General features: G+C 52.6%; 8 protein-coding genes across 8 annotated transcripts; 4 read left to right on the forward strand and 4 right to left on the reverse strand.

Annotated features, from left to right (window-relative positions):
• Positions 1–699: 699 nt before the first annotated feature.
• Positions 700–2,279, reverse strand: J4E88_008990 (uncharacterized protein; the record flags this gene model as incomplete). The annotated part of the gene is made up of 5 exons (XM_049402597.1): positions 700–726; positions 749–893; positions 1,068–1,164; positions 1,438–1,809; positions 2,276–2,279. 5 exons carry the CDS (start codon positions 2,277–2,279, stop codon positions 700–702), a joined length of 645 nt encoding a protein of 214 aa, XP_049251834.1.
• Positions 2,280–3,121: 842 nt separating this feature from the next.
• Positions 3,122–4,415, reverse strand: HEM12 (Uroporphyrinogen decarboxylase in heme biosynthesis; the record flags this gene model as incomplete). The annotated part of the gene is made up of 5 exons (XM_049402598.1): positions 3,122–3,195; positions 3,249–3,639; positions 3,687–4,222; positions 4,269–4,310; positions 4,361–4,415. 5 exons carry the CDS (start codon positions 4,413–4,415, stop codon positions 3,122–3,124), a joined length of 1,098 nt encoding a protein of 365 aa, XP_049251835.1.
• Positions 4,416–4,963: 548 nt separating this feature from the next.
• Positions 4,964–7,837, forward strand: J4E88_008992 (uncharacterized protein; the record flags this gene model as incomplete). The annotated part of the gene is made up of 5 exons (XM_049402599.1): positions 4,964–4,972; positions 5,006–5,104; positions 5,151–5,988; positions 6,038–7,687; positions 7,743–7,837. 5 exons carry the CDS (start codon positions 4,964–4,966, stop codon positions 7,835–7,837), a joined length of 2,691 nt encoding a protein of 896 aa, XP_049251836.1.
• A 1,997-nt stretch (positions 7,838–9,834) lies between these two features.
• On the forward strand, positions 9,835–10,908 carry J4E88_008993 (uncharacterized protein; the record flags this gene model as incomplete). Its single annotated transcript, XM_049402600.1, has 3 exons — positions 9,835–9,839; positions 9,892–10,365; positions 10,431–10,908. The coding sequence occupies 3 exons, from the start codon at positions 9,835–9,837 to the stop codon at positions 10,906–10,908; spliced, it is 957 nt and encodes a 318-aa protein (XP_049251837.1).
• A 3,053-nt stretch (positions 10,909–13,961) lies between these two features.
• J4E88_008994 (uncharacterized protein) lies at positions 13,962–14,847 on the forward strand (the record flags this gene model as incomplete). Its single annotated transcript, XM_049402601.1, has 2 exons — positions 13,962–13,966; positions 14,034–14,847. 2 exons carry the CDS (start codon positions 13,962–13,964, stop codon positions 14,845–14,847), a joined length of 819 nt encoding a protein of 272 aa, XP_049251838.1.
• Positions 14,848–16,516: 1,669 nt separating this feature from the next.
• J4E88_008995 (uncharacterized protein) lies at positions 16,517–17,403 on the reverse strand (the record flags this gene model as incomplete). Its single annotated transcript, XM_049402602.1, has 2 exons — positions 16,517–16,840; positions 16,897–17,403. 2 exons carry the CDS (start codon positions 17,401–17,403, stop codon positions 16,517–16,519), a joined length of 831 nt encoding a protein of 276 aa, XP_049251839.1.
• A 2,250-nt stretch (positions 17,404–19,653) lies between these two features.
• On the reverse strand, positions 19,654–21,371 carry J4E88_008996 (uncharacterized protein; the record flags this gene model as incomplete). Its single annotated transcript, XM_049402603.1, has 4 exons — positions 19,654–20,292; positions 20,345–20,739; positions 20,790–21,006; positions 21,087–21,371. The coding sequence occupies 4 exons, from the start codon at positions 21,369–21,371 to the stop codon at positions 19,654–19,656; spliced, it is 1,536 nt and encodes a 511-aa protein (XP_049251840.1).
• Positions 21,372–22,467: 1,096 nt separating this feature from the next.
• On the forward strand, positions 22,468–23,863 carry J4E88_008997 (uncharacterized protein; the record flags this gene model as incomplete). Its single annotated transcript, XM_049402604.1, has 3 exons — positions 22,468–22,599; positions 23,012–23,323; positions 23,417–23,863. The coding sequence occupies 3 exons, from the start codon at positions 22,468–22,470 to the stop codon at positions 23,861–23,863; spliced, it is 891 nt and encodes a 296-aa protein (XP_049251841.1).
• Between the last annotated feature and the right edge of the window lie 464 nt (positions 23,864–24,327).

Consider the following 24,327-nt stretch of genomic DNA (forward strand, 5'->3'; position numbering starts at 1 on the left):
TGATTGAGGGCGAGAGAGAAGATGTGGTTGCGGATCTCGGGGGGAAGACGGAGGAGTGGGGATGAGGTGGCGTTGCGCTCGGTGCTAGCAAGACCTGTTAGCTGACAGTGTTGAATTATAGAAGGCTTTGACGAACATGTCGTCTCGACGTCCATTCAAGCGGTTCGTCGTCCCATACTTAGTGCGCTGCGTTTTCGAGGTTGACATACTGAAGTCGGACTCTGATTTGGCGAGTTCAAGGGCGAATATTTAAGATCAGGGGAGGAGCATGAGGCAATGGAAGTAAAACCAGAATAGAGTATATACTGTTTGGGTCAGTGCGCTAGGTACGAAGTGACAAGAAGTGAAGCAACTTGAGTAGTATTACTCGACACGAATAAAAGGACCGCTCATTGAGATGCAATCTTGCCATTGTTTGGAAATACTCGGAGCTTCTACCGTGCCCTAGATGGCTCTTAGGACTCGTGAGGCCTCGTAGCTGGGAGGACAGAATTAAAAAATCTCCAATTCAGCCATCACGTCACTCCAACCCAGCCTGACACATGGCCATCCATTCAGCCGCCGAGAACACCAGCTTCCTACCGCTATTATACGGGTATTCGCGTGGCACTGCTAGCATAGCCGCCCTTTGCGCAGGCGTTCGGCACTTCAGAAACTTGTACAAGGAGATTGTGTGGATCTTTATACATGAAAATGTGTTCAGTGAGTAGGGGAGAAGGGCAGTCTCTACATAAGTCTGCCGACAAACGTAGAGAAGGTTGACCGAGTTCTTGTTCTTGAGCCAGGCGCCGTAGTTCCACTTGATATCTCCCTGAGTGAGGGCAAGGGCAAAGATGTTGTTGCGAAGTTCGGCGGGGAGGCGAAGGAGAAGGGAGTCTGCGTTGCGCTTGGCACTGTTGTCTTCTGTCAGTCACCGTTACTTCGTCTTATCTGTGGCGAACTCACATCTCGTCCCGGGTAGTGGCCGGATGAGAGGCAGTCGTAAGCGCAGTACTGTAGTCGGGAGTGGGATCGACGCTGTCGCTATGTGTCAGTCCTCATTCCCTTGACCGCGGCAATTGACTTACAAATTGTTGATAATCGGGTTGGTGCCAGGCGCGAGATCAGATTTGGCGCCCTCGGAGTGCTTCTTCGGACTCGACATGCTGTAATCGAGGCTGAAATCTTGGTCACTGGAGCGGATGCGTATGTTGGAGACAAAACGAGAGAGTGATGGAACAGGGTAGAAACTGTAGATATATACACTACGTCAGTGCGTCAAGCACGACGCCAGGGGGAGGCAACTATGACCCCTTCACTTCCATGAGAAATTTCCAAGCACCGCACTTTCCCCCCAGAAAACCCCCCGCTAAGATCCGGGTTTCCAGTCAAGCCAATAGACGGAGGACGGATCCCCTCGCGTACTCAAACATGATACCCATTCAGTCGCAGACATACGCCTATAGAAGAGCCATCTGCGCTCCCAACGCGTCTTGATGTACTTCCATCTCCTAATAACATCCTGCATGAGCTCTATCTGAGTAGCCGTCCGTCGCTTGAGGAACGCGACTAAGCTGACGGGACTGCTTCGGCAGATCTCGAAGCTGTTTAGCTTATACGGCAGGAATGCCGTTTCGGAATAGATCTGACGACAAACGTAGAGAAGGCTGAGTAAATTCTTGTCACGCGACTTGACCACATAGCCGCATGAGTCTGGGGGACCGAGAATGAATCTCTCGTGGTAGAGGGCGTAGGCGAAGATCGAATTTCGTAGCTCGGGGGGCAGGCGGAGGAGGGGCGAGGCGGCTGCATTGCGCTCGGAGCTCGAGGCTGTGTGTTAATTCTGCCAATCGTATCCTGCAATGTAACTTACATGTCCGTTCGCGTCAGCGGCCTTTGACATAAAGGATTCATGCTTTTCTCTAACCACTCCTTCCGTTGTGCGCGAGTCGCCATTCTGGTGGAATTCGCTGTGGCTGCAGCGTTAGCTGACACAGATTGAGAGTTCAACTGGAGGTAATAAGGGTGAGTGATTAGCGTGATTATATCCGTAACGTACATCACGCCAGGCAGCGAGTGAAGACTCCTCAAAAAGGCTCCTTCGAGCCAAGCAGGGAATCACCCTTGAGATCTACATTGCTCTAGCAATGAGCTGAGATGTATTGATCACGTAGTGAGGAGGTCATCGATGTCTAATTTGTGAATGGCTGGGGATCCGAAAGTAAGGCGTGAAGGTCTACGGTAACCCCTGTTATTTCCTACCCTTCAAGAGCACACCGAAGGTATCCAGGCTCACCCATTGTAGCTTGATCGAAACAACTTCCAATCCGTGAAGCAGCGCAACCTCACCATGCCCACCAAACCGGATCAATCTCATGATTAGCAATCATCTCCACCCACGCCGTCGCCGCCCGCGGTTCTTCGTCATGGTAAAACTGCACCTTGTCCATCACATACCTCTGAGCCTCAGAGCGCCTACCCAAGAAAGTCTTGAGATTTACAATGGGGTCGTGGCCCCCGACAACAAATGTGTTGAGCCTGTATGGCAGGAGAGCAGTTTCCGCGTAGATTTGTCGGCAGGTGAATAGCAGGCCGAATCGCTCTCGTATTGGGTAGTTTTTCAACTTGGGCTCCAGCCAGGTCTTTCCGATCTTGGGACGGATTGTCCCGTGATCGAGTGCGAGCGGGAAGATCATGTGTCTTAGCTCGGGAGGGAGGCGAAGGAGCGGCGATTCGATGATGTCGCAGTGAGTGTTGTGGATATCGGGCTGTTCACTAATTCTCGCCGTTAAATGGGGGTGGCTTGAACGCTGTGTACGGCTTGACTAACATTTTGGGGCTGGATTTCCGCGACCGGCGGATCACTCGGCGTGGGAGCTTTGACTTCTTGTTCCTAGGCAGCATCTCTGACTTGGTCCTGCTGACCGTATTGGCGATTTTGGACGAGACGCGAAATTGCTTGCTGATGGTCGTAGGTAGTGCTTGGCGGGGGAGAGCGGAAGGTAAGCGACCTACCTAGGTAGGTTAGTGCGCACCACGTGACGGCCGTCAAATGAGAGTGATCAAAATCATCAGAGACTGGGAATGCTTGGAAAGCTGTTTCGGGACGGTTATATAGCTATGTCAAACCGCCAATACAACCTTAGGCTTTCGTTAATCTGTGGATCTCTTCAAAGTAGAACTTCAGGTCGTCTGGCTTGACGAACGGTGTGATACCTGCGAGCTGTTAGCACGATGCGGCACGTCATATGACCCATGGCTTGACTTACCGTGTCCAAGGTTGGCGATCCACCCCTGCTTACCGCCACCAAACCCAGCGACCATCTCCTCTACCACCTTTGTAATAGACTCCCTGGTACCGTACAAGACACCCGGGTCCGCATTACCTTGAAGCACCTTGCCCTTTGCCTGCGCAATCTTGTATGCTTCCGCCGGCGCATGTAGCCAATCGAGACCGATTGTGTTGTACTTGGTGTCGCAAAGATCCGACAAGGCGTACCATGCGCCTTTCGCGAAGACGGTCATAGGAACTGGCTCGAGGCCCTTGGATTGGAGACGTGTGGGCAGGTTGTCGGCGATGTAGTTGAGATATGGCAGAGCGAAGGTTTTGAAGGAGGTTGGCGATAGCTCTCCTGCCCAGGAATCGAAGACTTGGATCATCTGCGACAGTCAGCATCGGACCGATGTGTTTTGGCAATGCCACGTACCTGTGCACCAGCCTGAACTTGAAGAGCCAGGTACTCCACGCAAAGCTCGGCAATCTTCTGCAGCAGCGCTTTGCTCTCCTCGGGGTACTTGTAGATCCATGTCTTGGTCTGGATGAACATCTTGCTGCCACCGCCTTCGACCATGTAGCACAGCAATGTCCAGGGCGCGCCACAGAAGCCAATCAGCGGCACTCTTCCTGCCAGCTTTTGCCTAGTCATGGTGATGGCCTTGTAAACATAGTCCAACGATTCGGCAACATCCACCTTCCTCTCAAGAACCTCCTTGTACTGCTTGTCCTCTGGCGTTTGCAGCGGCTCGGGGAAATGGGGGCCCTTCTTATCCACCATTATGACCTCCATTCCCATCGCTTGCGGAATAACGAGGATGTCGGAGAAGATGATGGCGGCATCGATGAGGCCTTCGTAGCGCTCAATGGGCTGGAGGGTGAGAGTGGAGGCGATTTCGGGGCTGCGGCAGCATTCGAAGAAGTCGTTCTTGCCTTTCGCCTCGTGATATTCCGGCAGGTAGCGTCCGGCTATATGCTGTCAGCATGGGCGAGGTTTCATCACGATGTATCTTACCTTGGCGCATCACCCATATCGGTGGGCGCTCGACCTTCTCGCCTGTTGAGTGTCAATGTACTGTACGTTGCTGGCCGATCAAGGCTATTGACCTCGTGCTGTGCGCAGAATGAGGTCATTCTTCATGGGCTCGAATTGGGGTGCCATTGTTTGTGGATGGTGTAAACGTCGAACGTCAATGACATCGGCGTCGTAACTTTGTTGAAGCTCCGGATACCCCGCGTGTGCGGATTGGGCGCTAACCGCATCGAGACGCGTTCCTGCATCTCTACCACCGCGCTATCCCCACATCTCCCTGACGCCAATTTCATCCGAGGATGCTCTCCAGACATGTCCGATGTTTAACGCGTCAAGATCTGGCGTGCCGAAGAGCTTCACATCAGCTCAGCCGGAGGGTTTGCAATGCCGCTTCTGTCCGCCCACTCTCAAGCTTGACGCGTCCGATCGCGAAACCACGTGCAACACCATTCGTCGGTCAAGCATGCTTCCCGGTGTCGCAATGTCGTGGCGCAAAAAGGAAGTCTGCCGTGACACTTGACGACCTCCAACAAGGACCTCTGGAGGCCGAGGCACTACCACCCCAAGATGATGCCGAACCGGAATACCCTCCGCTGTTACAGCAAGTGCGCAACAACATGCTCAAGTTCAGTCACTGCGTGCTAGTCACACGTGTCGGTGGCTTCTATGAGGCAAGCATGCAGGTTGTGCGACATGTCCCGAGCTAATACAGGCTGCAGCTATACTTCGAGCATGCGGACGAATTTGCGCCCTTGCTGAACATCAAAAAGTCCAAGAGGAAGGTTTCAAGAGGTAGCAAGAAGCCCGCCGTCTCTATGGTCAGTAGTTCAATCCGGCGACCTATCATGAAACTGACACCGTCAGGCAGGCTTCCCCGCATACCAACTGGACCGGTACCTGAAGATTCTCGTCCAAGACCTCAACAAACATGTCGCTATTAGTGACGAGTATCAAAACGATGCTCCGACAAAGGCAAAGGGAGAGCCACAGTATACAAGGAGAGTATCGCGTATCGTGACACCAGGTACACTGATCGATGAGCATTTCATGGACCCATGGGAGAACAACTATCTCCTCAGCATCTATGTCAATCCCGAAGTGCTCACGCAGGAAAAGGCTGTGAAGGAGAGTCCTGGCAGTTCGAGTGTCTCCTCTGTTCTCAACTTACCCCGTACGGAGGTCGGCCTGGCCTGGATTGATCTGTCAAGTGGCGACTTTCTTACTCAGAGCACAGATATCGCATCCTTGCCGTCCGCGGTAGCCCGTATCAAACCCCGAGAAATTGTACTAGACAGCATCTTTCAAGAACAGGATCACTCACGTATCGCTTCGATCATGCAAGAAGACGGACATGTCATCACATTCCAGGAACCCTCAGAAAAGCCGCTCACTATCGACGACTGGATACCGATGTTGGAAGACGTCGTGGAAGACTTTAACACGGCCAACTTCACTCCCGGTGAAGTCGCAGCAGGAGGCTCGTTGTTAAATTACGTCAAGCATCAACTGCTTGGTTCACGGACACGACTGCGCGCGCCAGTGCGACATCAAGCCGAGGAGTACATGAGTATTGATAAGAACAGTTTGAGAGCGCTAGAGATCCGAAACACCATTCGCGAGGGTACTTATGAAGGAAGCTTGCTACATGCACTCAAGAAGACGGTCACCAAAAGCGGTACCAGACTGCTTACGGAACGCTTGTGTAAGTAGCAGCACACCAGTGAATCCGATCCATCGCTAACACATCCGAGCGGCGCCATCAATGTCGTTATCAACTATCAACGATCGACTTGACCTCGTAGAGGAGACCATACAGTACCCGCAACTCCGTCAGGACATCATCTTACTCTTGGAGCAAACTTTCGACTCTTTACGATTGGTCACCAAGTTCACATATGGCCGCGGCGACGCGGATGACCTTATGGAGCTGTCGAAGACCATCCTTGTCACCTCCAGCATAGTGGACGTCCTTCACGAGCACGCAACTTCGAGGAACTCTGTTCCAGTCGACATAGCTCCAGCCACATCGGATACCCGAAGACGACAGTGCATTTCGATGTTAGAGCGTCGATTTGATCTAGCGCAACCGCTTGAACTCGCAAACCGCATACAGCATGCGATCGACGAAGACGGTCTCTCCGAGTACCACCGCATGGAGAACGAAGAGGCGGAAGAGATGTCCGATTTGGCCCAGGATGTGATCGGTCGCGAGGCTGGAGAAGAAGATCTGAAGAGCTTACCGAAGCGCGTTCAGCCGAAACTTACCATGATCACTGGGAGCTTCAAGAGTGCGACCGATGGACGGGAAGATGTTCATATCATGAAGCGCAATGCCAGTACGACACTTGAACGCCTTCACAAGAGCTTGGACAAGATGACAGAAGCAAAGGCAAGCCTGGAACAAGAGATGCGTCAAAAGATGGGTACAGAAAGCTTGGTGTTGAAGTGGACTCCGAACCTCGCGCACATTGCTCACGTTAAGGGCAAGGACGCAGCTCGCGCTACTACCTTTTATCCAAGAAGCTTGAGTAGCAGCAAGTCTACCCGCTCGTTCCAAATCCCGGAGTGGACTTCACTGGGCGCGCAAATGGACGAGACACGATTCCGGATCCGATCAGAAGAACAACGTGTTCTCGGTGAGCTGCGCGAAGGTGTCGTCCAGAACCTTGTGAAACTTAGACGTAACGCCGCTGTGCTCGATGAGCTTGATGTCGCATGCGCCTTTGCTACACTCGCGGTGGAGAAAGATCTCATCAGACCTATACTGAGTGCAGAGCCATCGCATAACATCGTCGGTGGTCGACATCCTGTCGTCGAAGCCGGCCTCAGCGAACAAGGCCGCAGGTTCGCCCCCAACGACTGCCAACTCGGCGATGGAGAGCGTATCTGGCTCATCACCGGTCCGAATATGGCGGGAAAGAGTACATACCTGCGCCAAAACGCACTTATCTCTATCTTAGCGCAGACTGGATCTTTCGTCCCAGCGGAGTATGCGGAGATCGGGCTAGTCGACAAGATTTTCAGTCGCGTCGGCTCAGCTGACAACTTGTACCAAGATCAGTCCACATTCATGGTCGAAATGCTGGAAACAGCCCAGATCCTCAAAGAGGCTACGCCTCGCTCGTTTGTCATCATGGATGAGGTTGGGCGGGGAACCACACCCGAGGATGGTATCGCGGTAGGATACGCCTGCCTCCACCACCTCTACCACGTCAACCAATGCCGAACACTTTTCGCAACGCACTTCCACGCGCTCACGGATATGACAAAGGACTTTGAGAAGTTGGGCTGCTACTGCAATGATGTCCTTGAAGAGCCAGACGGCAAGTTCTCATACGTGCATCGGTTGAGGAAGGGTGTTAATCGCGAGAGCCATGCGTTGAAGGTCGCGAGAGTTGCTGGTAAGTCGTGCGCTTCGGAAGTGCAGTTTCGGCGATAGTCGCTTACGATATACAGGTCTCCCTGAAGATGCCGTCGCGATCGCAGCGAGGGTACTAAAAGAACTCAAGGGACGGACGAGCGATGCTGGGGTAGCTTCCACAGCAGCCTAGCGACTACATTAGCTCAAGATGTAGAAAGATAAAACATGACTGGGGGCTCGGGAGCTCACATTGCATGATACCAATCATAACCGTTAACACTCCTTGTCTTGTAGTCTCACATCATCGACAGGAATAGCAATACCCGGCAAGACAACTATCGATTTGGTGTTACTACGCGCATGCAGACCTGGATGGGGTCTAAACCGTCTTGTCTGTCACGGATTCGTGACACCTCGCTTGTATTGATGACGCAAGGCTTGGAGGCCTAGAATTCAGCGTCGAGGGCCCGTTCCTCTGCAGAATCACCGCCAATTCTGAACGTGGGTATGTTGGGCCATTTTAGGTCCCAGGCTTCGAGGATGTTGTCGCAGACATGGCTGATGCTGCCCAGATATAGGGAAACGCCGTCGGATGTAACGATAGCGCGGTAGCCGTTCTTGGTGCGGTACCTGCCAGTGTACTTCTTTAGAGTCGTGCGCGAAAGGATCGGAGTAGGGTAGATGTGCATCGTGATGTTGGGTATGCTCGTCGTGAGAAGGAGATGGCGACGTCGAGGAAGAAGAGCGACAGACGCGTTGGATATGAACGCGTTAATGTCCTGTGGACGAAACAGATTCCGCGCTCACTTTCACATTTTGCGCTCATTTCCTCTTGCACACCGGCTTCTCCGTTGGCACTATGCACGGAGAGTCCACGCGACATCAACATATCCCGCTTGGCGCTGTCTCCGCGTGGGTTTGGCGACACACATACTGTAGAGGAGGTCGATTGGATGCGATACATACCTAGGTAGCCTGGCCAATGCGTGCCTGGTACAGCAACGGGACGACACAGGTCTACCTGGTCCTGCGCAGACATGTATGCCCTGCCTGCGTCTCTCTGGAAACAGATGTGACAGCTTCAACGCGCTTACAAGGTTCTGGCAGATCCCCAAATCTAACCCTCTTTCGCACTCGAATCCCCTTGATACCCACGAACATGCCATGGACCACGCTACTCCAGCTGCAATCAACCCAATCGCATCATTTCGGTTATGAAGCATCTCGCACATGACCCAGAAAAGGCCGGCCTACACGCGTCAACAACGCTATAAGGTGTAACAGCACCATCTCGTGACGCCGTGCGATATGCGCGGAATCGCTCAATCGAGCTCTTACAGAGGGGTTGGTGCGACACGAGCACTCTACTTGCGGGAGTGATCGACTTGATATCGAGTGGGTGTTACATGAGAAGATGTAGGAGGACGTGGTCGTGCAGGATCAAGACACGCGCAGATGCAAGCTAGTATGCGAGGGGCTCAAATAGCTGATGAGCGCAGGATGTCTGGTGGTCGATGGGATGTAGTGACTGCGGGAGCAGCGGTTCGCCCTTTTTACCCCACACTTACCCGTCTGCACGCGTTAGGAAGGTGTCAGGAACGTTATTTCCTTTGTTCGCAACAATCGCATTGTATTCGACCTTACCCATATACTCACACCTCCACCGATTCACCCTTTTCCTTCACCACAAAAAAAGTAAATATCGTAATCGCGACAATCATGGGTGACGCGCCAGTTACCCCACCATCGTCATCGCCGGCGCAGGCCCCGCCACCGCAGCCTCAAATCATAACATCGGATATCACACTTCAGGCGCCGCTTTCGAGGCGAGGGAAAGGGCCGGGTTTGGTTCTGGTGTTGAACCATTATGCGGCGAGGGAAGCGAAGGAGGGGTGTTTGGATCCGCCGCCGCTGAAGAAGTGGGCGGAGGAGGGGTTCGCGGTTGTGCAGGTATGTTGTTATGTCTTGGTGAAGTGGGCATGAGGATGGACGTATGGAACATGTCGCGTGATGAATGACAGGAAATGTGATGGCTTGGTCGAAATACTGACTGTCTCGCAGCTGCTGGTACCGGGCAAAGTCGATGGCGAATTTCCTCTCCAGAAGGCCTTGGATGTATTGAGGGATTGTGAGCAATGCGAGTTCGGCAACGGTGTTGGACTGATATGTGCGTCGCCTCCCGCTCGGATGGCGTACGGTCATTTTAGTAGTATACTGACGATCATTTCCAGCATACTTATCCAGGATTCCCTACTATCTCGAAGAAGCTGCCTGTCAGAACCCTGCGATCAAGGCTCTCATCTCTTACGGCGGCAAAAGCCTTTCCACACTAAGCTCGACAGCACTGCCACCTCAACTAATACACGTCGCGGGGCTGCCAGACCCTCATCGCCGCGAGTCATGTTCATTAGTCCCAGAATCATCCTCGGAGAAAACAGTGCCATCCCCGGAGAACATCATTAAAACCTACCGGTACGAAGACGCGACAAAAGATTCTGAATGGGTACTTCCAAGCGACGAGCACTACCACAAGCGCAGCGCGGGCATTGCGCATACAAGGAGCCTGACTTTCTTGAAGCCGCTGCTCGGCGGCCCCTTCTTCGATCTGGAGGCTGTGTGGGAAGAGCACACCAAGTTCGAGTTCGGCGAGAGGGATGTAGAGAAAACGATGGCTACGATGGTGGATCAGCCGTATGTCAACCACATCCCGACTATGACGTGCGTATCTCTTAACCACCATCCTCCAATATCCGCATTGCAGGTGGATACTGACCACCCACCAGCGGAGGCGTAGGCCAAGAGCGACTGACAGCGTTCTACACGCACCACTTCGTTTTCAGTAATCCGCCCGACACCGCTCTCTCCCTCGTCTCACGAACCGTAGGCATCGATCGCGTAATCGACGAGTTCATCTTCACCTTGACCCACACCAAAGAAGTTCCCTGGCTACTCCCTGGTATCCCTCCCACCGGAAAGCCACTCGCCATACCGTTCACCAGCGTCGTCGCCATGCGCGGTGATCGACTGTGTCATGAACACATCAGCTGGGACCATGCGACGGCGCTGAAACAATTGGGTTTGCTTCCGGAGTACGTGCCTTTTCCGTACAAGATCGAGGGCGCAGCGCCGCCGGAAGGGAAGAGATTCGAAGTCAAACTGCCAGTCGTGGACATGGAGGGGAGTAGGAAGTTGGTGGATGAGAGTTGTAAGGAGAGTAATGCGTTGATGAGCGGACGGTGGCGGATAGTGGACGATGTGTGATGGCAGTGAGGTTGTGCGTACGACGCCTAATCATCAAGGGACATATTGGAGGTACGTATATACGATAACATAAAGGCCTACGGTCTTGCGAATATAGTCCCTTGAACTGTGAACTGGTGACATTAGATGCCCACGCACGCGGCGGCAAGTAAGTGCCCAACAACTATGTATACATGCTGTTGCTCGATCTTGCCGAGGAGAGACATCAGCTTGAGGACTCCGAGGTGGTGTTCTGACCCTGCGCGAGGCCGACAGGGACTTATATGCATCAGTCCTTAACATCTGCCTTGGGTGTCTGCCGTGACAAGTCACTTTCTTCCTCAAGCAACGCCAGTATATGGTGAAGACTCAATGAAAAAAAAGTAGTTTCGCACGGCGATGCATCGTGAGCGGACTTGCCATTCGATGATGACATTAACACCGTAACAAAACGCATCCCAAAGGACACAATCATGAGGATCATGGCTGGGGAGTGACCGAGAAGAGGAACCAGCCTCATTCGCAGTATGACACCCAGTGGACAGAGAGACCCCCCCTGTGATTCCACCTTCTCTAAGTGCTAATCAGGGTCCACGCTCCGGGGCGCTTCACCATCTTGCAGACCACAAATGAGATCCAGCTCATCTGATTTACCGGGATTTCTGCCCCGCGAAGAGTTGCCGTAGTCTCACCGACGGTGCATCGAAGACGGGCCAGCCGTACCGACAATGTCGTCGCCAGTAAGCGTACACTCGATATGCGTACGCGTCCTGGTCGTCCAAGTGTGGGCAAAGTGGACCAGCCACTTGCCTTTCCCGCACACTGCATCGCTCGCACGCTGGATGTGACTGGATGCCACTTCGGCGAGCCGGAGGCTGGGGTTCGGGCAACCGGACTCATTCCTAATGTGAACGTTGTCTGGGACGACGGAAGGGCGATGGAAACGTCGCAGCGTCGGTGCTTGATGTGTTAAATTGACAGGAGGGCGGGAGAGTGACTGACAGTGATCTCGCGCCATCCCACCTAAAGAAGATGGGAGGCTCAATGGGCAGGCACGCGCTCTAAAGTTGAGCTGGCGTCGAGTGTCGCGGTTGGGTGTCGGAGGAAGAAAGAGAGAGAAGGGCGGCCAAGTGGATAAGTTGGGGAAGCTTGGGCCATGCGCTGGACCCCCCCAAACCCCAGCTAGATATACTGACACTGACGGCTTAGGTAGAAGTAATGAGGTGAGCGCAGACATCGCGTAAGCCATCCTCTCATTGCGTGCGCGTCGACAATACATGCGAATACATGCAAGCGTAGCTCAGTTCCACACAGCAATGACCTGCAATATTACGCTACACCAGGACTGCACTAGATCACCATAACGACGGAGTAATCAGATGGGCAAAGTTGTCGCTTTCTTCCTCAAGCAACACCAGGACCTGGTGAAGACTCAATGAAAAAAGTTTCTTTTCGATTGACACATTACTGAGTGTCTGGGCGGGGGAGTGACCTTGGGCGAACGCGTACCCTCAAGGTATGACACCCAGCAGGACAGAGCACAACGGTGGCTAACCTGCCTTCCTGACCGACGGGTAAGACGTGATGCGCCGGCGCATGTTGTCAAACTGCCATCCACAAGACAAGTCCAACTTGTCGAGTTTTCCATGCATCCCGAATGAACCCGTGAAGGCAATCCGCAGTCTACACCGAATCAAGGTGCCCAGTCTCACCGGCGGTGCATTGTCGTCGGGCTGATCGCCCTGGTAATGTCGCCGACAGGGTCTGCAGAATACTCGTGCAGTCCCCGCTCATCACAAGTGTAAGCAAGGTGGACCCGGGCCGCCTTGCCTTTCCCGCACACTGCAACCTCGCACGTTGGACGCGACGAGTTGCCACCAAGGGCGAGCCGTGAAGCTGGGGATCAGCCGAGTGAACTCAGCCCTTGATGTGGATGTTGTCTGAAAAGACGGAGCAGCGATCGGGAGTGTCGCAACAGTGCTTGATGTGTTAACATTACAATAAGGAGGGGTATGACGTACTGTGATAGCGAGAAGTGTGAGGCTCCATGCGTAGATACATTTCCAAAGCGTAGTCGTGTTGTTCCAGCGTCGGAGTGGGTGTTAGGAAAAGGTGAGGAGTCGAAGGAAGCAAGAAGACCTAGTAAACGGGCTGAGGGAGCACGGGCCAGCCGCTAGCGGCGCCCCAGGCTCCAGCAGTAGCTCCCAGAAGTGAAGGTGACGGTGAGCGTGATAATGATGTCATGAGCCGTCAACGCGTTAGGATTTCGCTAACGGCCAATGAGCACTTTCGAGGTCTCGACGAGTATCAGGATCCATGGAACAGGAGTAACCTAGGTACGTGATAGCGATTGTCTACGTTGTGGGAACAGACTAGAACATGTGTAGACACTCGTGTAATCCAAAGGTTGAACCGATCAACACCCAGGTTGTTATAGTCACGGGAGATCTCGTATCTTGCAACGTGCTGGCTGAGATCAAGTGTTGCTCGGTACTTCTCTATCTAGGCGAGTCTACAGGTTAACAAGTCACAACACCCAATATTCGTTGCGGTGCAGGTGCGGAAGAAGCTCAGAGAATCCTAAAACATCAAACAAACAAAGCAACAGGCCAATGAGGAGCTATAAGACGTGCGCTATGACATTATTTCAGTCAGCTGGTAGGGTTGATCCAGACTTGGTCGCGCTTCGCAGTGAGAGAAAGCAGACGACCGTTTGTATCAGATCATTACCCCGCCTTGCGACTTTACTATAACATCGACCGACAACCTTTCTTGGATCTCTGTTGGTACTACCGAACTTTACTACACTCTCATTAATTGACCTTCACCACGCTCGCTATCCTCACCCCCTTCGCCATGTCGCATACTACTATAACACTTCGTCAATACACCGGGTGGTACATTCGCGAGGACCGTTCGGAACGCGTTGTCATCGTTCTGGATAAGAGCAGTCTCAAACTCTGCTACCTCGATGCTCTCACCGGCGCTATAGCGAGCACCTCGACTCTCTCACCGGATGCTGCCACACTCCGGGCTACGAAGAACGCGACCGGCGGTGCGACCCTCCATGCTACATGGCGTATGAAGCCACACCAGAAGGTGTCTTTCGACATCGGTGAAGGCCAAGTTCACGGCTTCGATACAAGTGATCTCAAGTACAAGCGCATCGAAGCTGGTGAAAACCGGTTTTCAGAACTGCCGGTGGAGATTCGCCAGATGATCTGGAAGTACGCCTTGACTACAGACCACGGCACCATTGGCACGTTCAAGCAAGAGAATGGGAATGTAGTCATTTGCGGAGGACGCAGTTATGACATGGAGACACCCGTCAATCGCATCTTCGAGGTATGCAAAGCTTTCAAGATCGAACATCTGTATATGGAGCTGTTCTACAACCATCTGTACGTCGATTACACCGGAAGCAAGGTCCTGATGAACGTACTACGCGCCAGCAAATCGGTACTCAAGGAAACCAAGCGCCAAGTTACGTACATGACAAACTGGCGCATGTACGTGGCACCGCCAAATCTCCTGGATGACCTTCTTGTGTACGGGAAAGAGAATCCCAACATCACGATCAATCTTCCGGTGTGGGGTTGGAGGCTCAGAAGCATGCAGCCAAACGATATTCGCGACTTCATCCAGTTTGGTTGCGATCTTCGCCATGCGATCAGAGGAAACGGCGGCGATAAGGCAAGGTTTTCTTCGGTAGCGAAGATGTGGAGGGGCAGTAGAGAGTTGGCGGATATCGATGTATCCAATGTTCGGTTTTTTCCATTGATGGACGTCAAGGGCAATGAAAGGGAGGTATGGAGTGAAGGGGAGTGGAATAAAGTCAAGAATGCTTGCAGTGTGAAGGCGTTCAAGGACTACCTCCGGGGCTATGATCGCTTCTCAAAGAGCGATGCTCTAGACAAGTTAGTTGCCGACGTTAAGGACTACCACAGGAACGGAATCTGAGCGCAGCGTGTAGCGCCAGGGTATGCTCGGAGATCAATGTAAGAAGACCGTAGCATAATTAAACATGACTGCGATGCATCATGAGCGCGTCAATGCATCGAACTCTCTTCTCGACGTACCACGGGAATACTCTCTATTGCAGGCGAACTGCCAACACTTCATCCTAGAGTTGATCCGTCGCATCGGCGTTTTTGATGAAGGCGATGTTCACGAGAAATTGGAAAAGGCCTCTCGATTTCCTCGAACCTGGTGTCGCATTTTACTTTCGGTGTTAGGCGTCCTTGTTAACAGCGTATTTGTTTACTGGCCACTAGAGCCGATGACATGTACTGTTGTATACATGCATCATCTCTGTTTCTCTTTGGTCATGACCCAGGATTACACCATGCGCAAGCTACGGGTCGAACTGGAGTACAACGAAAGGCGATTCCTTCATCGAACTCATACGCATCGGCAAAAATAGGTTGGTAAGATGACTGCCATGTCTAACGACAAAGTCCTGGCCATGCTGTCGTTATGCATGGCTTCACCACTATCATACGGAGCACCACGCCTGTTCTCATCATATGGTGTTTGGACAGTTGGGATCGTACTCATCATGGTACCTTGCTATTATGCTTACGTCTTCGTAGCGGCGAGAATCCTGCTGGATCAGATAAAGTGCTCAAATGCGATTACCAGTATGCGGGACAGAAACCGGGAGGCAAGAGTTGAGGAGGCTTACGACACGCTAAAAAGGCGATGGAACGCGAACGAAATCCAACCACCCTGTCCTGAAGCCATTTGGTGGCAGTCTGAACCATGTGACCGACGTTGCAGGAAGTGCTTCCTCGACAAAGCTCGTGGAGAACAGGTGTATGATGACGATACAAGTTTCGGTCCACTAGACTTCGAGGCGGCGGTTGCAAGGTGGGAGTCAAAGCACCAGAGGCCAATTGACATCAGGAGGTCGTACGTGACAATGCGCATGTCGATTTTCTACGCAGTGGTCGTGATTCTGTATATGTTGAATGGCTGCACGTACGCCCTGTATGTCAATATGCAATTATCTCGTTGATGAATATCGACCATCAACAGCCGTATGCTAGGCCGTGCCATTACTACAGAGCATGCATGCTATTTGCATGATAGTGATTTCATTTCGATGCGTGCTGAGATTTCCCCATGTAAAACCAACTCCGAACCATCGAGGCATGCCATCCCGCCGTGGGCCCTATGGCGTAGCCGAGTGGTTGTCATGTCACTCGAAATCCTGGTGAGAGTATTCCATCCGGACAGATTCGTCTCGTTATCGCTGTTTAGGCTGGTGCTCAAGGAGCCATGTTGAGGCTTGGGGCACCAGCAGAAGACAGCGGTCAATCCGTTGGAAAGGCAGCACAAGACCATGGAATCGCACCATGAGTCGATGAACGAAGTTGAGTTAACGGCTCTAGGTCGCGACATGTGCTTTGCTATGGAGAGGATGACTTCCAGTACATGGATTTGCCGTATTCGAGGCGTCACAGCCGTATGGGAACGTCGCAATCGACGATGTGTAGTCGTTGGAGGGTGACGTTGGGTCGGCACAAATGTAGGCCGCAGATGATGACCACTTCATTGCCACGGCTTGGACATTTGTGAAACCCGTGTCACAGACCAAGAAAAAAAACTAAGTGCACACGTCTGGAATCTACATCAAGAAGACTCTCCTGGCGACCTTCATAATGGGGCTCATCAGTCTTTTCAACAGGCTTGGCGTGGCCTTACCGGTCAAGAACCAGTCATACACCGTTGCCCAGGCTTCATTTCCGCCAGTATCGAGGACGTCTCCATGACAGGGTATGATCCGCTCGATCTGCCATTCCGCTACCTTCTTCGCGTCGCGTCGCATCAAGGTGTAGTCAACGGTCGCAATGTGGTAGACGAGGCGCTTCGCCCATATCGATCGAGGATGTGCACGCTTTGCAAATTCGCGCGACAAAGGGCCTTGGTCCGACGAGCTAGGATAGTATTGCTGACAGAAGATTAGCGTCTGATGTTGCGTATGCGCAGAGTAATCGTGAAACATACCTCGGTGCATGGCAAGTTCATCATCAGGTCCGACTGTATCAGCGTCTTCGTGGGCTTGTGATACCAAGCGACACAGTAGGTGATGAACCCCTCGAATAGCACAGTCTCGAAGTCTTGCGCAAAGTCGAACTGGTCTTCCGGACTTGTCCGCCAGTCTTCGTATATGTAGTCCCACTCCACGTCTTTCCTCTTGCCGTCCAGACCTGGAACGCCGATTGTCTTTGCTTCTGGCCACGCATCGATGTATTCCTTCACATACATGTGATGCCCAAGATCACACGCCACAAGATCAACGCCCCCAAGTTCATTCAGCTTGTCGCGCACCGCTTGTTCGAGCTGGATCGGGTTGAGGAGAAGGATTCGTTTGTCGTGTAATCGGATGGCCGTGGCTCGATTGCCCACTGCGACAAACTTGCGACAGCCGAATGGCGCGAAGCGGTTGAACGGCGCGGAGAAGGTGGTGATGGTGGGCGTGACGTCGCGAATGGTGAGCCCGGCGGTAGGCATACCCGCGTCGAGGTGGGTTCGGTTTGAAGCTATCTGAGCCTTGTATCGATGAGATGTCGGCGATATCAAGGGTTGTAGATTAGGTATTCAAGGATGTCATCTAGAGGTGACGTGCGTGTGGTAAGTTGGGATGTTTATGATGTCGTCATGACGCTGTGCGCTGCGACCAGAGATTGAGATACGGGGTCGTAAGACGCTCACAACGAAGCTGCGTCGTAGAGCCAAGTTGCGCAATGTGGGTAGCAATATACATGACCTTATCCATATGTTACTGGATGTGCTCATGGGTGTGAAGTAATGTGACTCAAGACCTGACATTCCGGTGCTGTAGAGGCGGATGTATTCTCCTAAGGCTGAATGCTGTCATCCTGTCCAAATACCGCAGGCCTTTACCTTATCACCTTCGCATGCCATCAGCCAACAAGAGTGCGATGGCCATGGCCAGCGATCCCGACTGTTAGCTCGAGCTTAGGCTTTGGCGCTCGCGAGGTCCACGAGGCAATCGCATTCATTGGCGTCTTGTTGTTGCAGCAGTGAAAGCACGTAAGTCATTCACTGTCAGCTTGCGAGTGCACATGAAGTGTCGCGACGGGAGATCATCGTGTTGAGGGATGGACAGTCGTGATGCGCGTGTAGGGAGAACCAGTGACTGGCGCGCGGCATTGGCGCCACTTGTTGCCCGGCCCGAAATCCGGCCGATCGCCGCACTTCTCCGCAACTGCAACAACGTCGCACCGTACTGCACCATCATTGTATGCTCTCATCAGCGCATTTTGCTCGCCATCAGCATTCCCAACGATTGATGCAGTCTGCTAAGCTCGCTTGCTTGCGCAAACGATTGTAGCAGCAGTAACCTGCAGTACTCATTTCGCATCACACTCACGTACGTCGATGGTTTGACGTGCTGGTAGGTTCCAGGGTTTGTCGCATGATTGCGATATCAAGAGCCGACACAAGAGGCCCTGGAACTCCGCGAATCTGCTACCGTGTTTAAACTCCCGGGAGTATAGAATTTGAGGGTACTTTCTTTACCATACATTGTTCCTATACTCATGTAGACAGTATATACGCCCCATGAAACCCACGCTCGTCACAACGATACGAATACCTGCATACATCGGTGTAGCCTTGATTTAAGACGCGCCCGATACCTTTTCTGTAGAAACAGGATGAAGGCGACTGACCTTTATGTATTCGATTGCTTCCGACAAGGGAGTCCGGTGGTGAAAGCCTGACTATGCAAAGTGAACGAAAGAATATAGCACACAATGCGGGATCACCGAGGCTTTTCACCAGCGATGGATAGAGGTCGGTCCTACTGCTACAGCAGTATATCAATATTCCGATTTGGACCTGAGAGAACGCAACCCCTTCTTTACACACCACAGACAACAACTTCAACTAAGATCCCATCACTGCGGCATGGCACAACTACAAGCAATGTGCGTTTTCCCACCCTCACAAACGATTCTAATTAGCTAACGAGTATGCAGTACCGAACGCAACCGCACCATGTCACCCTTGCTTAGGCTCCCTGGAGAGATTCGTAACAGGATCTACGACTTCACTCTGGGTGGCAATACATGGCATGTCGATACGCGTCGTAGATTGACCTGCAAAACTCCGAAAGCTGAGCGCAACGATCACCGAGCTCTGCTTCGTGTCTGTCGAAAAATATACAACGAAGCCCGTCTCTTACCATGGTCACTCAGTGACTTCCGATGTGAGACAAAAGATGATCTTCGCAATTGGCTCACCAACTTCCCGAGGGAATGTCGCTGGGCCATCACGACTATCACCCTGTTTGCCTCTTGTGCCGATCGTCCAAATCCTTCGCACCCACGCCCAACGATGTCACTGCTTTTACCAAGAGGGATGATCGGCTTCCAAGACTTTCCTGGTCTTAGGAAACTCGATAGACATTTCGGAATCTGTCCAGAAAGAGACTACCGTTGTTATACGCAGCTAGGCGATGGGATCCAAACCCAATCTACCGAGGAGAAGGTGCGAGTGGTAATCGCTCAGCCGTATACACCAGAAGAAGAACGTCAGCGGCAAGCTTTTTCGTTCACGGCCTTTACATAGCTGTAGAATAGCTTCTGGTATCCAGGGTATTGTATCATACCCTTTTCCCCAAACCCACAAGTTCATGTACACCCCAGGCACACCTCAGAATCACGTCGAAATCAAGACATGCATATGGTCCGTGATATATCCTGTTTGTAATCTCAACGTCCAGGCTTTGAACGCCTACGCAATAGGGGCATAGAAACTAAACTTCCCCTTGGGATCATACTTCCTCTTGAGCGCTTTCAGCTTCTTCTGCCTCCAGTCCTCATGCCCATACCACGCCCCCGGCCCCTCATCACCATACGCATAGTTTACATAGGTGTGTAGCTCACTAGACCCTGTGCCCTCGCGAATGATCTCACGAAGCTGTGTGCCGAGCTCCTTGACGGCTTCGTCTTGCGCCTGTCCAGTCGAATTGTATATAATCAGAGGTGCAGCTAGGGTATGGGCGTCACGGAAACCGAATGCGCTAGCATCGCTGCTACGGTCGCGTACAGCGCCACTGGCGTAGTCTTCGAACATGAAGATGGAGTTGTAGTATGGGTTGTCCGCCTCGGCGACGGCGGAGGAGTAGAGGTCCCAGGCTTTGCGCTGCGCGGTGACATTGTAGGACTTGATGTAGATCGGGAAGCGAGGGTTGTTGAAGCCGAAGTCCTGGCATGGAGGCGATTCGAGCGCGATACCCGTCCATTTTGCGAGATCTTTGTAGGTGCCGGACTGGGGTGTGGCGGCGAGAGGGCCGATGTCGTGGAAGGGCGCGGTGTACTTGGCATCGACAGTAGTTACCCCCTCTTGCACGATGTAAATGATGATGACCGGCTGAATATATGTTAGCGAATGTAGTTCATTTGAGAACCGTCGCATATCTTACCCCCTCGGTATCGTATCTTGCATCGTTTTGCCAGTACGTCCAGTCATGAATATCCGCGGACTGCTTCCCGCCTTGAAGAATATACTTGTTGGCCGCTTCATAGACCTGCTCGATCTTGTCACCACTGAAGACAATCGTCTCAATCGCCCAGTCGTAGTGCTCGATGTCGTAGACCTTTGTGGTAACGGATGTGACGACGCCGAAGTTGTGGCCAGCCCCTTGCATACCCCACCATAGGTCTGACTTGCTGTCGATCGTCCTAAAGTCTCCGTTTGCGAGCACGATATTCATGGAAAGGAACTGATCGGTGATCAGACCATAATGGCCCTGGAACCATCCATGACCGCCACCGAGGGCCGGTCCCAAGTAGCTGACGCATTCGCAGCAGCCAGTGACTAAGTGGTGTTAAAGCAGGCCAAGTCTATCGTGAAATTGGAAAGCTTACCAGTCTGCTTTCCAGCGTCCCACGGAGTGTCTGTCAGGTTCTTCACGTTGGCTCCACCACCGATAGTCGCTGACTTTCCGTCTTTGGCGATCGAAATTGAGTTCAACTGCGGCAGATAGATCTCGATACCATAGTCCATCTTGCCCAAGGTCGTAAGCGTCCCATGATGGCCATTGTAGGTGAGGAACGGAATGTTGCGATCATTCGCAAACTTGACCTGCCGTGAAAGTATCAGCTGCTGTTGCTTATCTCTCATGCTAAGACCCAGAACGCCCTACCGCCCTCATATGAACTCACAATCTTCTGGACGTCCTTCTCCGTACCCGGTGCGATCACAATGCTCGGCGTAGGAGCCTGTAGATTGGACCATCGGGTGGTGTAAGTAGCAAACTCCTTCGTATCGGGGAGGTAAATCTTCGCGGTGGCAGAGAGATACGGTGCTAATGACTTCACGTCGATACCTGCTGCGGGGGTCCTAGAGAAGAGGTCAAATGGCGAAGTAGGGGTTGCCGAGACAGTCGGAACGACACAGGTAAAGAAAGAGCTTGCGACAGCCAACGGTGCCAGAACTCTTGCAAACATGATGCCGGTGGGGAGATGTCAAGCAGGATGCGAGACCCGGCCGTGAGTTACCAACATCCTGGCATGTGGCTTCAAAGCATCTCAAATACGAGAAGGCATCTGAGCTGTCGGCTAAAAGCATCATGCTCCATGAGGAAGACCTCCGGGCCGCCCTGCAGCGTGCTTGTCGTCAGGGTCTAGATGGCGCAAAGGCGGGATAGGCTGCATCGCAGGATTCAGCTCGGTCACACAATCGGCGCGAATCTGATCCTACGATGATCTTATCTTCGCCGCGATTTGCGCGCTTGCACATTCTCGAGGTTTGTGGGTCGTAGGCATCACCGCGATTGGCTCGGGGATCGGACGAGATGCCGCGAGCCGCACCGTTGCCCTGGCCCGCCCAGGCTTCCTATACGCTAGTGGAGATAAGTCTTCACCCACTTCTTCCTTGCTTGTGGGCTCGCGCTCGAATTTGAAGTCTTTTCGCGAGGAACTTTGGGTGTGTACGTTGGTGGGTTGGTAAGTCGATGACTGTGGTTTGCCAGGGCTGTTACTTCGTCGCTTCTTCCTTGCTGGAAGGCTTGCACCCTCGTACTTCACAGACTCATCAAGGGACCTGGATGTCAGCCTCCATCCTGCAACCGCCACTGTCGAATGCCGAATGCGCAATGCTGCTATCGTTGCGCGCATTTTGCCTGCGGCTGCACCACGCACGTGACCATCGAACACACTGATCTCTTCAGCCATGCGAACATCCAAGTGTGATATAGCAAGCCATAAAAGACGGCAACGAAAAGATTGCTCGTATTGGGCGTGATCCTGAGCTGTAGCCGGCGAGCCAAGAACTGCGCCGCTTTGTGCCTTCCTCTCTGTGCAAAGTATCGGATGGCGCACTCAGATTGGGTGCCAATGTGACTTCGGGCCGATGTGATGTGATTACACGGGGTATCTTTTCGCTGACATTCTATCGAGTTAGGCTACGCCATGAACGTCTCGGATACAGATTCAGCTCCATCTGTTTTGTTCTGGATTTGTGATTATACCGACCGACCCAGAGTTCAAGAGTGATGGATCAGACTGGAATCGATCATCCAACACCATTGTTGCAGAAGACGCTATGGGCATCGTGGAGCTGTGGACTCTCTATGCACTCGCTGTCTCCTTCACGTGTCTGCGAACATATGCAAGGATCACCGCCGTGGGCCTCCGCGAGCTACAAGTAGATGACTACCTAGTATGGATTGCTATCGTGAGTAGCAAAGAATGCTTCATAGATTCCATACTGCTAATAATCCGTTTACCAGCTCATCTACACCGCCCAATGCAGCCTCGGGTACAGTCTGGGAGTGCACGTACATGGCCTCGCAAATGACGGCATGACGCCGAATGAGCGTGCTGCGCTGTCGCGAGACGACCCCGAGTTTAGATTGAGGTATACACAGAGCCAGTACCTGGCGCAAGATACAACATAGTGAGCCCCGGCGCACACTTAGCTAACGGGGCTTTAGAGTCATCGGATCGAAGATTCAAGTAGCTGGCTGGACCACCGCTGCATGCCTGCTTTGGTCTCTTAAGCTATGCGTAGCAGCCTTCTATCTTCGTCTCACGGTGTGTATATTCATCGCAGTAGGCCGGGAAGCTTTGACTGACATGAATCCCAGGCTGGTCTTGGGATGTACACGACCCGCATTTACATCGCTTTCGTGTCCATCATCACCAGTTTTGTGATCATCATATTCACCATATACCTCTCATGTCGACCATTCTGGCGCTACTGGCAGATCAATCCCGATCCCGGAAATGCGTGTCAAGCAGCGATATCGAAGCGTCTCATCTGGTTCACATTCGTCTTCAACGTATCCACCGACGTGTATCTGCTGCTGATACCAATCCCCATGTTATGGAAGTCGAGATTGAGGATATACAAGAAGATTGCCGCCATGCTCGTACTTGGTGCTGGCATGCTCGTTATTGTGTGTGCGATACTAAAGAGCATTTATCTTATCACGGTAAGATACGATCGCACAATCGCCATGAAGTGGGCTTCAAGACTGACCAATCTTCAGGACCCTTTGAACAGTGCTGAGCTCACCGCCTCTTGGGGTACTCGCGAGACCTTCATCGCCATATTTACGACCAACCTCCCCATGATTTTCCCCCTGCTCAAGAACTGGCTCACGCCTTTCCTACCCAGTACGATCGGATCCAGCAACGCAAAAGGGCAAGAGCCTCCAGGCAGTGACTTCGAAACAATCGGAGGCGGATCTGGGCCCGGTGGAAAACGGGCTAGCCGAAAGGCGCCGCACCGGGCGCGCTACACTTTCGGGGGCCTTACGCTTGACAATGAAAGCGAAGAAGACATGATCAAAGGACATGATGTGGCCATGCATCGCATGCAGCGCAACGATCTTGAAGCAGATCGAAAGAATACGATCGTCGTGTGCAGTGAGGTCAGCGTGACCTCCGAAGATCATAGCGGGGTCGAGAGAAAAGCATCTTTCCAGACCAGGTAGTGAGTTGTCTTTACGCTCTAGTGCCGACGCAACTATACGCGTCTACAACCTCATCCGACCTAATTTTTCTATCTGTGGCGTTCGGGGTGTAACCTAAGTCGACTTCTGCCGCATTGACACTACGCGTATGCTTCTAAGCCTCACGCGAAGACTACGCGCAAGGGTCTCCGTGTACGATGTCGGCGGCTACAGGTGACATCGCAACACGATGCAGCAGACGTGAGAACCATGTTGGTTGTAATTCCAGGCAAATTTCCGAGTTTGAGTTCCCAAGGGTCTATTGTCGGACTCTGTCATCTAGTAGAGGCGAATAATCCTTTTCGGTCTACAATAGTGCGGAAGCGTCTCTATGGTAGGCTCAGAAATAATTGCGGCCGGCGTGAGGTAGTGTGCTACGATAGTGCTCCGTCTCCTTGACCCTTGTTCTTCGTCGCGCGTTCGCCATATCAAGCCTCACTTCCGCT

The sequence above is a fragment of the Alternaria novae-zelandiae genome (genome assembly GCF_023758075.1).
Source record: "Alternaria novae-zelandiae strain BMP 2774 chromosome Unknown scaffold_21, whole genome shotgun sequence".
In the NCBI taxonomy this organism is placed as follows: Eukaryota; Fungi; Ascomycota; class Dothideomycetes; order Pleosporales; family Pleosporaceae; genus Alternaria; species Alternaria novae-zelandiae.